Source organism: Sparus aurata, chromosome 21 (assembly GCF_900880675.1).
Source record: "Sparus aurata chromosome 21, fSpaAur1.1, whole genome shotgun sequence".
Lineage (NCBI taxonomy): Eukaryota > Metazoa > Chordata > Actinopteri > Spariformes > Sparidae > Sparus > Sparus aurata.
Window position 1 is genome coordinate 33685634 of NC_044207.1, and position 16365 is coordinate 33701998.

Below are 16365 nucleotides of genomic sequence, written 5' to 3' on the forward strand. Positions count from 1 at the left end.
TGAACAGAAGCTGAGGACGTCTCATTTAACTGTTAAGTGTTGAGGTAAATTCGGCTGGAACATAATCCCTTAACTACATCCAATTAAATCCGCGATGGACGTTATGTTTTGTTTGGTGCACCAAACTCCATTGTGATTTTGCTCGTTTTTTCTCTGTCGTGTTCATTGCATGAATAATGAACAGCTAATTACATTCAGGTCACTTTCTCGAAACAAGTCGTTTTTCTCGGTAAAGTCGGCATGAAGTATTTATTATTTTGAACGCCATGAAAGCTGGTTAGCTAACGTTTGCTGGTCAGTTTGAGTGAGTGGTGATGCTATGTTAGCTAGCTGACTTTAAAGTTGTTGCAGATGCACTGCACGGTTCGGAAACACGTTAGCAGCGGCTCGGCTGCCTTTATTAACGGGTAAGGACACACGAACCGAGTACTTTCAATATAATAACGTTATAAAGATGTCTGAGTCATTTAATCGTCGTGTTTTTACAGACGGGTTTGCATGTTAGCTAACGTGTGTGTCTGTCTGAGAGTGTTAGCATGACGCCATTATCATGCTGTGTAATGTTAGCTTGTTAATACTAGCATCGTTACAGCTGAATATCAGAGTACAGCACAGTTAGCTAACAGGCTCTATGTGTTGTGTTAATGTCTCAGTATGTTAGTTTGTCAGCATCTAGAAGGTCATTTTGAGCAGCTAAAGTTGTTTATACACACAATATGCAGCCTCATTGTTGTCTGCACAGAATGGATTCACTGTGTTTGTCTCAGTTCTGGTTTAATGTGAAAATCAGTGCACTGATTCCCTGTTTGTCAAAAAATAGACTTTACATGAATATTACTCGTGTAAAAAGCACTAAATGTTCTCAGGACTGAATATATTTCCTGAAGTGTCGTCATGCACATGGTTACAGGCTGCTATATCATTCTTTATCATACAATTATAATCCGGTAAGAAATCCCCTTTTTGCTGGATGTGTCTAATCTGATTACATCTTCTTTTTTCTGCTACAATCAGAATATATGTATATATGTATACACACACACACACACACACACACACACACACATGCATGTAGTCATCATGTTATACTAAAGTACTTCCTCCTCTCTCCAGGTGAACAGTGGGACGTGTCTTCAGCTTCAGGTGGAACAGCTCTGACCTGTATGGTGATCAGACCTGGAGAGGAGAAACACCTGGTCCAACCAGGTCAGTGCAGTATAGGTGCAAAAATTAAAGGCAGAAAGTGTGAGATTTGTCAGTTGCTGTTCATTAATACTCTAAAATCAGTAAATGATTCTAGAGGATAGTCGAGTCTCATTCACAGGTCGTTGAATACCGACGTTTTGGCAGAAGCCACTACAGTGTCACTGTTGGGACACTAGTCTCTCTCCCTCTTTTTCTGTTTGTCTTTTTAAAAAAAAAAACTAATTAAAAAGACAAACAAATTTGCAAACAAGGGATGTAAAAGTAACTTATGTTAAATATGTTTTTTTTACTGGGAGGAAATACAAACAGTATGTCTGTTTAGAACGCCTGCATTTATTTGATCTCATTTATATATAATATAAATGATATGATCATATTTTATTTAACATGTATATCTACACTGTTCAGCCACAACATTAAAACAACTGACAAGTGAAGTAAGCATTGATCATCTTGTTACAATCAAATGTTCTGCTGGGAAACTTTGAGTTCTGTCATTTCTGTGGATCCTCTTTGACAAACACCACCCACCCAAACACCGTTCAGACCAACTACACCCCCTCATGGCAAAGAACCCAAGGTGTCAAACTGGCTTCCTCATTCTCCAGATCCCAATCCAGCTGAGCATCTATGGGGTGCGTCAGAACCAACTCCCATCCATGTTGGGGCCCCTGTGGATTGTTCTTGGCTCTGACTGCATCCAGTGGAAGCTCAGTTGGATTGAGATCTGGGGATCTGGAGGCCAGGTTGACACCTTGAGTTCTTTCCCACGTTCCTCGGGTCGTTCCTGAGCAGTTTTTGCAGCGTTGCAGGCGTGTTGTCTTGCTGGGGGGGCACTGCCATCAAGGAGTGCTGCTGCCATGAGGGGGTGTACTCGGTCTGCAGCTGTGTTTGGGTGACTGGTGTTTGTCAAAGAGACTTCCACATTAATGCTAGGACTCATGGTTTCACAGCCGAACATGACATTGGAACACAATGATCCATGTTATTTATTTCACCTGTCACTGGTTCTAATGTTGTGACTCTCAGTGTATACACATGTTAAATGCTTTATGAATTAGATCAAATAAATGCATTTAGGCACTGTAACCAGACTTGTTTATATTTCCTCTCAGTAAAACAAAACCTGTTTAAATACTTTTACTTTCTTTGAACCCTGTTGGTTTTGAGCTGGGACTTATTTATGTAGATTCAGGCCTCAGCCTATTTGCGTAGCAGGCCCTTTAAGAAGGATCATATTCAGTTTCTGACGTGCAACTGTGCCGTGGTGAATTTTTGGTCTAAAAGCGTTTCTCGTCGTCTCATTCATGGTAGAGGTGCAGCAAACTGAGCTATAAACACCAGCAGAGTGAGCGGAGACATGTTAATTTCTGGTGGCCTGTGTAAGGTTTCTCTTGAGCGGCTGTTACTTTGTCTACATACTTCTGAGTGTATAAACTATGTTGAGCAGAGGCTGTTGTTAATATTGGCATTCTTATTCGTGGTAGAAGTGCAGTGAAGTGAGAGCTACAACACCAGCAGAACTGAGCGGAGACTTGTTGTTTTGGAGGCCTCGTTGTATAGAGCTGTTTAGGGACAAAAGTTCAGTGACAGTCATCCAGTTGTTAGTGGTCTGCCAGGCACACCTGGTGTTATTATTGTAAGTTATAGGTTAATTTGACCGGACTTCAGCTATCTTCAATGGCAAATGCCCGAGTGCTGTCCATCGGAGCTGTAAGGTGTGTTTTCTATGAATGGCAGTAGTCAGGCCTTTGATCAGCTGCTGGTATTGGTAACAGCGTATCCTACGAGCCCTTGTGCCATCCCGCCAACTTACAGGCCTCTGTTGTTACACACCTATGGTATGGTAGAATCGTGCACAATGTGTACGTGTTTAGTTGGGCCTCGGCCTGGCTAGGGACATGCTCAGGGCCACGGTAAAAGCTCGCCTGACGCCACTAAAGCGGCTCCGGTCTCTGCCCTCATCTGTCCATGCCGATCTCACTCGCGAGTTCAGTGTGTATGGGCGCGATGCCTTTGCTTGAAGATAATGTTGAACCTCTGTGATAAAACAAAATGAAAACAATTGCAGGAATTCATTTTCCTTGCAACTGTGTGCAACAGCATCCTGCTTGATAACACCATGCAGAGATCATTACAAAGCTGTTACAGGGCCCTCGGCCTCACTGCCCAGCAGACCACTAATAACGATCTGATTGTGTTGTGGTGACATTTTTCATTTGGAAGCAGTTGTTGTGGTTATGTTCATGGTAGAAGTGCAGCGAACTGATAGCTTCAAACAGCTTGAGTGGTTGTTAGTTTGTCTGTGTTCTTCTGAGTGTATTGAAGGTTGTTTTCAGTTCAGGTACATCTTCACTCGAGCATGCAAATGTGCGTTCAGAGAGTGCTTGATAAGCTTTATGAAGTCTTGAAAGTTGTTTTGCTGGAGAAACATCGTAGTATAAAGCTTTTCAAGGTAACAGTGTTAGCTAAACGATGTTGAGCGCAGTAAGCTACGACAGCCAGTTCACCACCGTGGAGTTCTCATCACAAAAGTTCAGTAAGAGCAATCCAGTTGTTAGTAGTCTGCCAGGCAAACGTGGTTATCAGGCTCGTGTGAACCGACCAACCAGAGCAGACTTAGACCCCGCCTCAAAACCCCACAGGATTCAAGGAGTGTTTTTACAGCTACTGGATAAACACAAAAAAATATATAAAATATATCTTGAAATAAAATGTATTTGAAAATATAAGTCTTCTCTGTTAACAACTCGACTCTGTGAGTCCTGTTAATAGCCCACAAAGTGCGTTATTTGATGACCTGAGAATGAGACTCAAAAATCAGCTGTCTTTCTACAGAATTGCTTTATGAGTATGCCGACATCACGCAATTAATTAATTGATTAATAATTGTCCTCCATAATGCAGCACACTGGCTTGTCTCACATTTCCTCTTTAAGGTCTCAACTTTCTGCTTTTAATGCTGGATATATTAATCTATAATAATACATCATGTTTGATCAGCGAATAGTTAATATTGATAATAAGAATCTGATGATAACAACAACAACAACAACAATAATAATAATAATAATAATAATAATAATAATAATAATAATAATAATAATAACTATATAATGACAATATAGTTAAAAAATCAATTTATGCAAAATATGAAAAATATTTAACATGTATATCTCCACTATTCAGACAAAACATTAAAACAACTGACAAGTGAAGTGAGCATTGATCATCTTGTTAAAATCAAATGTTCTGCTGGGAAACTTTGAGTTCTGTCATTTCTGTGGATCCTCTTTGACAAACACCACCCACCCAAACACCGTTCAGACCAACTACACCCCCTCATGGCAAAGAACCCAAGGTGTCAAACTGGCCTCCTCATTCTCCAGATCCCAATCCAGCTGAGCATCTATGGGATGCGTCAGAACCAACTCCCATCCACGTTGGGGCCCCCGTGGATCGTTCTTGGCTCTGACTGCATCCAGTGGAAGCTCAGTTGGATTGAGATCTGGCGGATCTGGAGGCCAGGTTGACACCTTGAGCTCTTTCCCACGTTCCTCGGGTCGTTCCTGAGCAGTTTTTGCAGTGTTGCAGGCGTGTTGTCCTGCTGGGGGGGGCACTGCCATCAAGGAGTGCTGCTGCCATGAGGGGGTGTACTCGGTCTGCAGCTGTGTTTGGGTGACTGGTGTTTGTCAAAGAGACATCCACATGAATGCTAGGACTCATGGTTTCACAGCTGAACATGACATTGGAACACAATGATCCATGTTATCTATTTCACCTGTCACTGGTTCTAATGTTGTGACTCTCAGTGTTTACACATGTTAAATGCTTTTTACAAATACACTCAAAACCTCCATAATGACACACTCAATCTCTACAACCTCCACAAATTCACAAAAAAACTTCCACAAAAACACAAAAAAACCTGCACAATGACGGAAAAAAAAACTCCACAATTAAACAAAATCTCCACAAATTCACTAAAAACCTCCACAAAAACACACAAAATCTCCATATAGAGACTCAAAATCTCCACAAATACACACAAAACCTCCACAAATACACTCAAAACCTCCACAATGACACTAAAAACCTCCATAATGACACACTCAATCTCTACAACCTCCACAAATTCACAAAAAACTTCCACAAAAACACAAAAAACCCTGCACAATGACACTAAAAACCTCCATAATGACACACTCAATCTGTACAACCTCCACAAATTCACAAAAAACTTCCACAAAAACACAAAAAACCCTGCACAATGACATAAAAAAACCCTCCACAATTAAACAAAACCTCCACAATGACACACAAAACCTCCACAAATACTCACAAAACCTCCACATAGAGACTCAAAATCTTCACAAATACACAAAATCTCCACAATGACACACAAAACCTCCACAAATACTCACAAAACCTCCAGAAAAACTCACAAAACCTCCATAATGATACACTCAATCTCTACAACCTCCACAAATTCACAAAAAACTTCCACAAAAACACAAAAAAACCTGCACAAAGAGGCGTGAAACTACCACTGCTCTTCTTTCTCATCTTGCAGGTGACGGACGGCTGAAAGGACGAATCACCGAGACGAACAAGGCGAGCCAAACAATGGAGACGAGCCGCCACAGGAGCCTGAAGGGAAAGTGTGAATATCTTTCACCTGAACTTTACGAGGGGGATCAAACATGGCTGATATGTCTGCAGAGTTCTGATGGTCATTGTTGGTTTCTCCAGAACGAGAGCAGCCAGGAGCTGAAAGTGTGGGCAGAGGAACAGGCTGCTGAGGACGAGCTGGACGACTGTTTCCTGAACTGAATCCTGATTTCCTGTCATCAGGTTTTGTGGACTGACGTGTTGTCTGGTTGGTGCTCGGCCCAGGACAGGAAGGCTCTGCAGCGGGTGATCCATCCATCCACAGAGCATCAGTGACAGAGGAGAGGTGAGGTGTCTGCTCAGAGAATACTGAACAGACTAACAGAACCAGAAGGAACCGCTGACGTAGCTTCTGTCCTCAGACTGAGACTTTCTGTCCTTCTGTGATGAAGCAATAAATGAGTCAAACTGATTTTACAAGCCTGGTGTTGTCAAATGTTTTCTATCAGATCAGTAGGGAAATGTTGTGCTGCTCAAACAGACTCACACTCTCGGCTGTATAGACTTTAAACACAAGAGCGCCACCGACCATCAGAAGCTCTGTGTTAAATTACAAACTTAATGTCTGCAGGAGAACAAACAGAACCAGTTTTCTTAACTCGCTGTCGTTCCTCCATCGTTCCCGATCCACATCATTTCATTCAGAATCTCCTGTCGCTCACAATAGAACATTCTGTCAATAAGAGTTTTGGCGAGCAGGAGGTTTTTTCTTTAATTAAGCAAACTCACAAACATTCTTTCATTCATCGAGGCAGAAACTCTTCAAATATTAATGTTTCCATCTTTATTTTGTAGTTAAAGTGAAACTCTTGCCAAAATGCGACCTAGGCTTTTTTTGTGAATGTATACGAGTCAAACATTCGTGTAAAAGCATAATAACGACAAAAGAGGCACTTTTAAGATTTACTGTATTTTCGTTTTCGGGTCAAACTCATTTTCAATGGGAGTGCTACGGGCACTTTTACGATAGCATCAAAATCTCTCTGTTTAAAACAGTAAGAAGGCTCGACACAACATGAAAACTGTGTGTACACAAACAATGTTCTCAATGCTGGTGTTCATGTGTAGAGACCCTGGTGATACTACCAGCAAAGTTTCATGTTGTGTCGAGACTTCTTACTGTTTTAAACAGAGAGATTTTGATGCTATCTCTAAAGTGCCCGTAGCACTCCCATTGAAAATGAGTTTGACACGAAAACGAAAATACGGTAAATCTTAAAAGTGCCTCTTTCATCTTAATTATGCTTTTACATGAAGGTTTGACTCATATATATTCACAAAAAAAACGAGGTTGCATTATGGCGAGAGTTTCACTTTAATGACTGAGTCAGTCTAATGTCAATGGCTGTCGGCCATTTTGCCCCTCTCTCTCACACAGATGGACCACAAATGTCTCGCAAAATAGTAATCAAGCATTTAATTAATTGTATATGGAAGCAAATTTGTACCATAATTCAAATTAAAATGCATTTACAGAAATGCTTTTTCATTTTCAGAATGGAGCTGCATTTTTTGACTCGTAAATAAAATAGTAATAAATCATCCAAATTGCATTTTCATTTTCTTCTTCAAGACTGCTCATTATGTAACTTAATTCAAATGATAAAGAAAAGCACATTTAAGATTTAATATTCAAAAGATAGCCCAGCAAATAGGTACCAAAATTCAATTTGAAATGTCAAATTTGAAAATTAAAATGCATTAGCCGAAATGCTTTTTCATTTCAAAGTCAGAGCTGCATTTTTTGACTCATAAATAAAATTAATAATAAATCACTCCAGATTGCATTTTCATTTTCTTCTTCAAGACTGCTCATTTTGTTACACAAAGACAAAGAAAACTGCTTTTTCGTTTTGAAGCTAGACTTAGCGACTTTTCAGACCTAAGTGACATTATTTCGAAAAAGCGACTAGCGACAAATTTAGCGACTTATTCAGATCTTCGGGGGAAAGGCGAGAAATAGATTACATTTTAATTCACATGCTGCTCAGAGTCATCGCAGTCCACGGCTCCTCTGCAGCAGCGCCGGGGTCTCTCCTGTCCCCTCCCGCGCGGCTGCGCAGGCGACAGGCCGGTGTGTGGGGGCTGGCTGGGGCAGGCAGGAGCGTGGATCTGATGTCGGATAGCTGCCGTTTACTCTGTTTTGATCTGTTAATGTTAGGTGTCTTCAGCACAGGTGAGACCCAGAAGCGGACAGGAGGCTGTAGCTGGATGCATGGAGTGTTTATTGTAACACGGATAAAGTCAGAGTAGGAGGGGGTGTGCACGGGGAAGCCACGCTCCGGGGCGCCGGAGAGCTGGCAGTCCTGTCGGCACTCGGAGGCGCGCCGGGCGGGTGGAGCGCGCAGAGGTGCTGGGAGCTGGAGCGGGGTCTCGGCTCGGTCGCGGCACGGGAGGTCGTTGGAGGCAGAGTAAAGCAGAGTTAGGGGGGAAACACTGGTAGAAGTTAATGCACAAAAGCTTTAGTCTAGGCAAAACTATGACTGAGCCAAATACCGCGTGTAGTACACGAAATCATCTGGCAACGGGGCGGCGCGAGGCTCCAGGCTATAAAGTGGCCGGTGATTTTGTGACCCGCTGCAGGTGCGTGGGTGTGGGAGAGAGAGAGACATTAGCTTATAGCACTTTGTAGAAGAAGCTTTACAAAGTTCACTCCATTGACTTGTATTAGTTCACGGGGCTGAGCTGCCACATCCAATATGGGGCGACGTCGACGTACGGTCCAGCGCTGATACCTTCAGTTTATTACCGGGAATACTGACTGTAAAGTACCGTGTGTGTTTCATGGGTCTGACTGTGAGACCGCAGTCTGACCACAGTCACTGCCAGCAGCTCTTCAGAGCGGCTTCATTACAATCACCGTAAATGTTAGAGCATTTGCGCACTGGAAAAAAAAAAATGTGCGGCTGATTTAACCAAGCAAACGCGAACCATGGCTGGCTTGACCGCAGTACAGAAGTGGACATGGTGGTGATTTCCCCGCTGTTTCTGAAAACATGTACCACAGTCTATGCTACCAACACAGCCTTCACACTCTCCTCTTGTCCCTTCTCTTGCTCCAGTGTCGAATAAGCACACCGCCGCCCCCTAACGTAGATGCGTAGCACGGTCGGTCAGACTGGGGGCTGAAGAAGAAGAGAGGCCGCTGACGTCACTCCCCTGCGCCGCTTGGGATTGCGAATTCAAATTGATTTTTGAACCTTTTTTTGCGGGGGGAGGGCTTCAAAACGAAAAAGCAGTTTTCTTTGTATAACAAAATGAGCAGTTTTGAAGAAGAAAATGAAAATGCAATTTGGATGATTTATTACTCATTTTATTTATGAGTCAAAAAATGCAGCTCCATTCTGAAAATGAAAAAGCAATTCTGTAAATGCATTTTAATGTGAATTATGGTACAAATTTGCTTCCATAGTTGTACAATAAATATTGGCATTTATAAATTATTTTATTAGTTTAAAATAAACTAAATTACAAAGTTTTCAATGTATATATGGATGATCTATCACTGCAGTTAAATGAATGTGGAACAGGGTGCTTAGTTGGTAACTCTCATTAACCACCTTATGTATGCAGATGATTTAGTGATTCTATGTCCATATAGTGCTGGTCTTCAACAGCTATTGAGGATATGCTCACAATATGGGATAGATTTTGACATCAAATATAATGTAAAAAAGAGTAATATTATGATTGTCAGAAGCAGAGAAGACAGAAAATTAGTATTTCCTGACTTCTTCCTGTCTGACATTGCCCTTAAAGTGTGTAATGAGGCAAAATATTTAGGCCATTACATAACCGATGATCTATCAGATGACAAGGACATTTACAGACAATGCCGAAAGCTGTATGCACAAGCAAACACGTTGGCACGTAAATTCAGTATGTGTTCAGTGCCTGTGAAGACCTCCCTGTTTAAAGCTTTTTGTACCCCTTTATACACTGCCCACCTGTGGCGGTGCTATAAAAAAGGCAGCATGCGGAGACTTACAGTGGCCTACAATGACAGTATGAGGTTGCTGTTAAAAGCTCCTAGAAGCTGCAGTGCTAGCCAAATGTTTGCTAATGTTGGTGTACCCACTTGCTCTGCTGTAATAAGGAATCTTATATATAGATATGTGTAGGGTATCTGACTCTGTAAATTGTATTATTTTAGCCTTAATTAGCTCTGAACTGAGCTCTACCAGGTTCTCGTCTAGAATGTGGAACCACTGGCGTTCAAGCCTGTATGTAAATATATGATGTGTGTATGTGTATGTGTGTGTGTTTGTGTGCAGGAGGGGGGATATGTATGTACATGTATGTGCGTATAAGTATTTTATTCTATTTAATGTATTTTTATTGTGCTATGGACCTCTCATGAGATGTGTCCCTAATAAAGATTGAATTGAAAATTGAATTGAATATCATTATTTAAGGTATTTAAAGTATTACTCGAAAAGTACTCAGTAAAAGTACTTTGTATTATTAATGCAGGTAGTCGAAGAAGTACTAAGTTCAGCAGTATATGAATCTCGGACAACTTATGGAAACAATGTTTGTTGTTTATTTTTTTGTCGTCCTTTACTTTGAAATCCGGAAGTATACCTTCAGTTTATTACCGGGAATAATGACTGTAAAAGTCTCGTATGTTTCATGGTTCTGATTGTGAGACTGCAGTCTGACCCACAGTCAGAGCGGGTTCTGTACGATTAACGTAAATATTTGTGTATTCGCGCACTGAAAAAAGGTGCGTGAGATCTGAACACGGCGGGCTGGACCGCAGCTGTTCTGGGATCTGATCTGAAGGAGAAGAGTTTGATTTATTACCTCATTAATGTTGTAGAACAAAACAACAAACAAAAACTTACTAAACTACATGCTGCTCATATAATTAAATGCAGAAAATAATGTAAACTGATACTTTGCGCATGCGCATTCGGGGTTTTCTGCCGTGTCTTTGATTCATGCATCACTTCCTGGTTTGCCTCGGGACTGTTTACATCCAGAGTGGATCCACATCCAGGTCTGAATCATCGGAGAGAGCTCAGCGGGCCTCCTGTCCGGTTCCGTCCGGACCCAGTGACCCGACTTGTTCCGTTTTAAACGCGCTGAAGTGGAAACATGTCCCCGGCCGCCGCCTTCCACGCGCAGCTCGCCTCCATCATGGAGGTGCTGGCAAACACGGCGGTGGCGGAGATCTGCGAGCTGGTGGACAGCGGCTACTCGGTGCTGCAGCTGGAGATCTCACGGAGCCGCAAAGAGAACGAGGTTCTGCGGAGGAAACTGCGGCTCATGGAGCTGCGAGCCGCCCGGACCAGCGCGCTGCGAGCCGCGGCCACCGCGAGCGGCACCTCGCTGCTACTCGGCCGCGTTCGAGCTCTGCCGCCCGCCCATCACCCTGGCAACGAGCCGAGGAGGAGCGCAGCGCCGCGAGGTAACAGGGTCGGGACCGACAGAGGGGGTTCTGGTACCGGTCCATGTCCTCCTGGTCTTCACCTGGTAGTGAATGACGTGGCCGGAGACAGAGTCCTCACAGGGGGGTCCCCGAAAAACTCTATTTACAAGTTCACTTATAATGTCCTCAATGCAAGATATTACTAGTTACCTTCTTTTTTAAGTACTTTTCAGTTACTTTTCAACAAAATTTATGTAATATTTCAACAATTTTTTTTTTTTATTAATTAGTGTGTTTGGTCCCAGTGATGAGCAGTCTGATATGTGATGACAGGAATAAGTATTTTTAATTGTGAATGAATCACAGCAGAGCTTCTATAATGTAGCCTATAGTGACATCACAAGACATCCTGATATAACTGAAATATTCTATTACTCTGCTACTGATAATTAAAATATGTCACTGACTGTAATGGTTGCTTTTTGCTGAATGCTGGTTTAACATTGACATCAACGCTACTTTTTCGATTGTTGATACATTTTTCAGATGTTCACGTGATCACAGCTGTTTTCTGCCTCGCTGCACACTGTGGTCACTCTGTCTCCAGTCTATAGGAGGTCGTCTGTGTCTTGTACAGATGTTAAAGTCTGGATAATGACTTCTCATAGTCTCTGCAACCTAGATACAGAACTACAGAACAGATGTCTGACGAACCGAGCCAAGACTAAGCCGTTAGCGTAAACCTCATAAGGAGGCGTTCGGTCTGTCTGTGTTTCCAGACTAAGTGTCTCTGACCTACTTTACCTGTTAGTCTGTTACTCGGCATCACCTCCTTGCTGTGTTATTAAACAGATAAACATGTATAGAAGCACGTCCTCCTGAAGCTGTAAGATATCATTTGGACACTTGGGAAGACTTGTTAGGATGATCATGGCAGCACTCTGCACAGACAGACGTGGTGTTACGTTGCTCCTCCATGATCTTGTTCTATAAACTATCTCAACGTAAGCCATCGGTGTCTCTGAGTCGTCTTCATGTCTCCTGAACGGTCAAACGAGCTGAAATTCCACAACACAGACGATCCAGATAATTAAATGATGATTTGTCTCCTGCAGGCGAGGCGGTGCAGTCCAGAGTGTCCAACCAGGAGACGCTGCTACGTGGAGACGCTGATCCGTCCTCAGACTCTGTGAAAGACGGCCCGCGGGGGACGGTGAGTAGAGGAGGACTGTTGGCTGGATGTTAGCGCTGCAGACTACCTCACCTCCTGCCTCATGTGTCACTCTGTCTGTCTCTGATCGCAGCCGGCTGCAGGTGAGCCGGTCACACCGACGAGTGCAGTGATCAAAGTGGAGGACGAAGACGAGTCCTGGTCTCAGTCTGAGGGGGACAGTGAGTACAGTTTCCTACATAAACACAGCACATACAGTCGTTTTAAACAGGATGATGGACTACAGCAGGTTTACTGAACTCTGGACAGTCCGAGGTCTGTAAGAGACCCGGTGGACAACATCTGGACTTCTGTATGCGTCCATTAGTTTCTTTATATCCAAGACTGGATCCATGCTGGAGTCAGGCTCGGTCCAAACTAGAGCTTTAATCATAAGTTGATAAAGCTGTCAGCAGAACAACTAAACAGATTAATCATTCATTTTTAAAGCAAAATATCCAAAAACTTAACAGGTTCCAGCTTCTTTAATCCGTTCATTTTCTATTTGTTATTTAGTCTTCTTTTAAATCTTGTTCATCACCTGGAGTTGATTCGATGTACTCAAGAACAGTCATTGAGTAAATTGTAGTTAGATTTATTTCATTACTGGTTCTTCTAAATTTTGACACAGTTTTATTTTTACTTTACCTTATGAATATCGGGTCCGAATCAATAATCGCTCTCCTCGATTTCTAATAATCGATATCTGTCCTTAAAAAAGCCATTTCTGAGTTTTTGGTCGGAGCTATGTCGGGACTTCACAACCGTGACGGTGCCGACTACTTTTTGCTGTAAGTGATTAAAACAGATGTCTGACTCGTGTTGTATTGATAAAGTTAGACTCTGATTGTGTATCTGTTGGGTTTGGACTGTTGATCGGGAGAAAAGAGATCAGAGGACTAATTAACAATCTGGAGCCTTCTAATGTTAGAAGTCAGATTTCCTTTTTGATATTCTGCTTTTCTTTCCCTCCAGAAGAGTTTCATCATGTTGACATCGGACAGACGACGGGGACAGAAGCTCCGCCCCCAGTGACCAAACAGGAAGCAGCAGGCGAAGGTGGTAGTTCGACTCCGTCATGGATGAGCGAGGAAGTCAGCTCCACCTCCATGTCCGTACAGAAAACACTGACCGCTGGCCTGAGGTCAGAGAGCAGCAGTTACGACTGTCTGATGTACGAGCCGCCGCTTCAACACGGCTCCCTCACTACCCAGAATCCTTTGAGTGAGGATCCCGGCTGCTCGTACGTGCTGAACGCTGGCGGGAGCGTTCCAGCTGCGTCCGACTCCGACAGCAGCTTCACTTTCACCGTCAGAGAGGTGACTCAGTCTGCAGCAGAGCGCCAGCAGCCTGCAGGCTTCCAGAACCACCAGCAGAGGGCGCCGTTATCTGCAGACCTGCCGCAGCAGCCTCCGGTGAGGAAGGTGGTGCCGGAGAGACAGAACGCGTTCATCAGAAGGGACAGGTGGAGGCATCAGGGTGGTGTCAACAAGGCATCCGGTCTCAGCCGGGGGGACGGCGGGGGGAGGACGTTCGCCTGTAACTTTTGTGGTAAAACTCTGGCCTGCCTGAAGAACCTGAAGACCCACATGAGGGTCCACACGGGCGAGAAGCCCTTCGTCTGCGAACTCTGTGGCAAACGCTTCTCTGACTCCAGCAACCTGAAGCGCCACCAGAGCGTGCACACCGGAGAGAAGCGCTACAGCTGCGTGCACTGCGGGAAACGCTTCGCCCAGTCGGGATCCCTGAAGGTGCACATGACGGTGCACACGGACTGCAAACAGTTCAGGTGTTCGTACTGCGGCAAGACCTTCATCTCCGGCAGCCACCTGCGCCGCCACGTCACCGTTCACGCAGGAGAGAAGCGCTTCGCTCCGACGGTTCAGTGACGCGGTGAGACTGAAGTCAGCAGAGGTCAGAGGTCAAACCCACAGGATCCAGGTGGACTGAAGCCCGGCCGCCTCATTCTCCTCATGTCGCAACTAGATCAGCGCGCAGTAGAGCGCATACCTCCGCCAAGGCTCAACATCACCCACAGACACCAGCCACCTAAATATGACTGGAAAAAAAGTGAGACCTTGAACAGCTTTTGAGGCGCCCGACTGTATTTATTTATTTTCATTGGTCATTGGAGTCTCGTGTCATAAATCATCCTGATTCAGGAGAAGCGGAAGTTTCAGTGCAGCTCGTTTAAAGTCCAGTTTTTTACACCTGTTTTGATTGAAAATGGATGAAATTACCAGAATTATTCAAAAATGTCAGGCTAAGCTTGGTGTTTTTCTGTTCGTTTTTTTCCTGTGAAAGTTTAGTTTTTTTTTATTATTTATAAAAAAATGTACTTGGTTACTATTTTTCTTTTATCTCCATGTGACTGTAACAGCCATTTATTGTATTTCCATCCTCTTCCATCCGTTTTACAGTGAAACACAGTTGTAATATTATTTAATTCACTGATCCGTTAATAGAAAGGTGACTTCAGAGAAACATCTCGTCCATCGAACATGAACCACAAACGTCCAAACAAGTGTGTGACACCTGAAACTCTACATGATTGTGGATGAGTGGTTTAAAAGTTAGTCTAAACAGTTCAGAACTGCCACACAGACGCACTGTTTCATTTCTTTAACTCTCTGCATCATTTGTTGTTCTGTCGATGATGTAATCCTGTTAAGTCTTTCACTACTTCCTCTTCGCTCATGCAGTTTTCCACATGAAGTCATCACTCTGATCCGAGTGGGAGACTTCTGTAGCGTCCAGCTCACTCACTCTAAAGACGACGGGAACATGTTTTAGACGTTTGTTAATGTTTGAAGTCACGCTCTGTGATCAGGCAGCTGGAAAAACTCAAAATGTTTGCAGATGAGTGAAGAGAAGATTCACTCACCTCGTCAGCAGCGTCTGCAGGTGAATTCACTGATCACTTCCTGCTGTCTCCACCTGTGGGCGGAGTCTGGAGCTGGTGATAAACCTGCCGGCCGTCAGACGATCTCAGAACAGAACGTCACCCGACAGTGAAGCAGCTGAGCATTAATCACCCTCCGTCATAAGCTAAACAATGAAAATACACTACACGTCTTATTTTGCTGCTTCATCATGTTTGGAGAAAAGTCTGCATGTGTCCTGTTTCTGTCTTTAACTGTCGGGTTTCTATTTTATGATACTGTTTTTATGATCATCGTGTCATTTTGTAATAAAAGAAGGAAAACTCATGTCAGATCCAATTAAAACTTGAACACAAGGAGGTCAAAAACGTCATCCGACAAACAGCCTCTCGCTGAGTCTGGAGTTTGTTCCGTCGTCAGTCAGCCGCACCTGTAAACTGATTTTCAGTTGTTCTGAAGGAAAACAGACGCAGGTCGTCTTTATAACATGTTTTAATGGATGATAAACATTCATAAACGTCAGACGAAAGAAAACATTTCCACTGGAGTTTGAAAATATCTGACGAAACTTAAAGTTCTGTTAAAATCAAATCTTAAAGCACGGAGCCGTCGACAGGCCGACACGAGGAGCTGATCGCCTCCCACACTATTGATTAACACTCAGTGATCAACACGGAGAACAGGACGACTTTGTCCTTTAAATCTATCACGTTGATCGATCGTCGTTTGCTCATTCAGGCGACCGATCTTAATCACGTCTCAGTTTCAAATTCAAATCTAGTTTTTGTGCGTCGTTTAAGATTTAATTTGACATGTTCAGAACAGGAAGTTATCACAGACTATAACAACAGGATTACAGTACAGCGAAATAAAAAGTTAACAGATGCATTAAGTGCCGTCACAAGCAGAGTGTCACAGTTCCACCTCTGGAAACAAGTGCAGTCAATGAAAATAAAGATATATACAACAACAACATGTACATCAGCTGCATCTGCAAAATTCTGAAAATCTGCATTCAATGA

At 43.2% G+C, this 16365-nt stretch overlaps 1 protein-coding gene across 3 annotated transcripts; it reads left to right on the forward strand.

Moving 5' to 3' along the window:
• Positions 1–10769: 10769 nt before the first annotated feature.
• LOC115572496 (zinc finger protein 616-like) lies at positions 10770–15670 on the forward strand. Of its 3 annotated transcripts, XR_003982089.1 has the most exons (5): positions 10772–11290; positions 12367–12464; positions 12556–12643; positions 13437–14419; positions 14455–15670. XR_003982089.1 is itself a non-coding variant. In XM_030402638.1 (4 exons), the coding sequence occupies exons 1-4, from the start codon at positions 10978–10980 to the stop codon at positions 14348–14350; spliced, it is 1410 nt and encodes a 469-aa protein (XP_030258498.1). In that variant the 5' UTR covers positions 10770–10977; the 3' UTR covers positions 14351–15670. The 3 variants fall into 3 exon arrangements, 2 of the variants coding, with proteins under 2 accessions (XP_030258498.1, XP_030258497.1); XM_030402638.1 differs by having other exon boundaries at positions 10770–11290; positions 13440–15670; XM_030402637.1 differs by having other exon boundaries at positions 10773–11290; positions 13437–15670.
• Positions 15671–16365: the final 695 nt, after the last annotated feature.

Excerpts from the sequence above, each read along its gene's own strand:
- LOC115572496 (XM_030402637.1), top strand. The coding sequence starts at position 10,978 with ATGTCCCCGGCCGCCGCCTTCCACGCGCAGCTCGCCTCCATCATGGAG. Across the intron at positions 11,291-12,366 it reads GAGGAGCGCAGCGCCGCGAG|GCGAGGCGGTGCAGTCCAGA; the intron begins GTAACAGGGTCG and ends TGTCTCCTGCAG. Across the intron at positions 12,465-12,555 it reads AAGACGGCCCGCGGGGGACG|CCGGCTGCAGGTGAGCCGGT; the intron begins GTGAGTAGAGGA and ends CTCTGATCGCAG.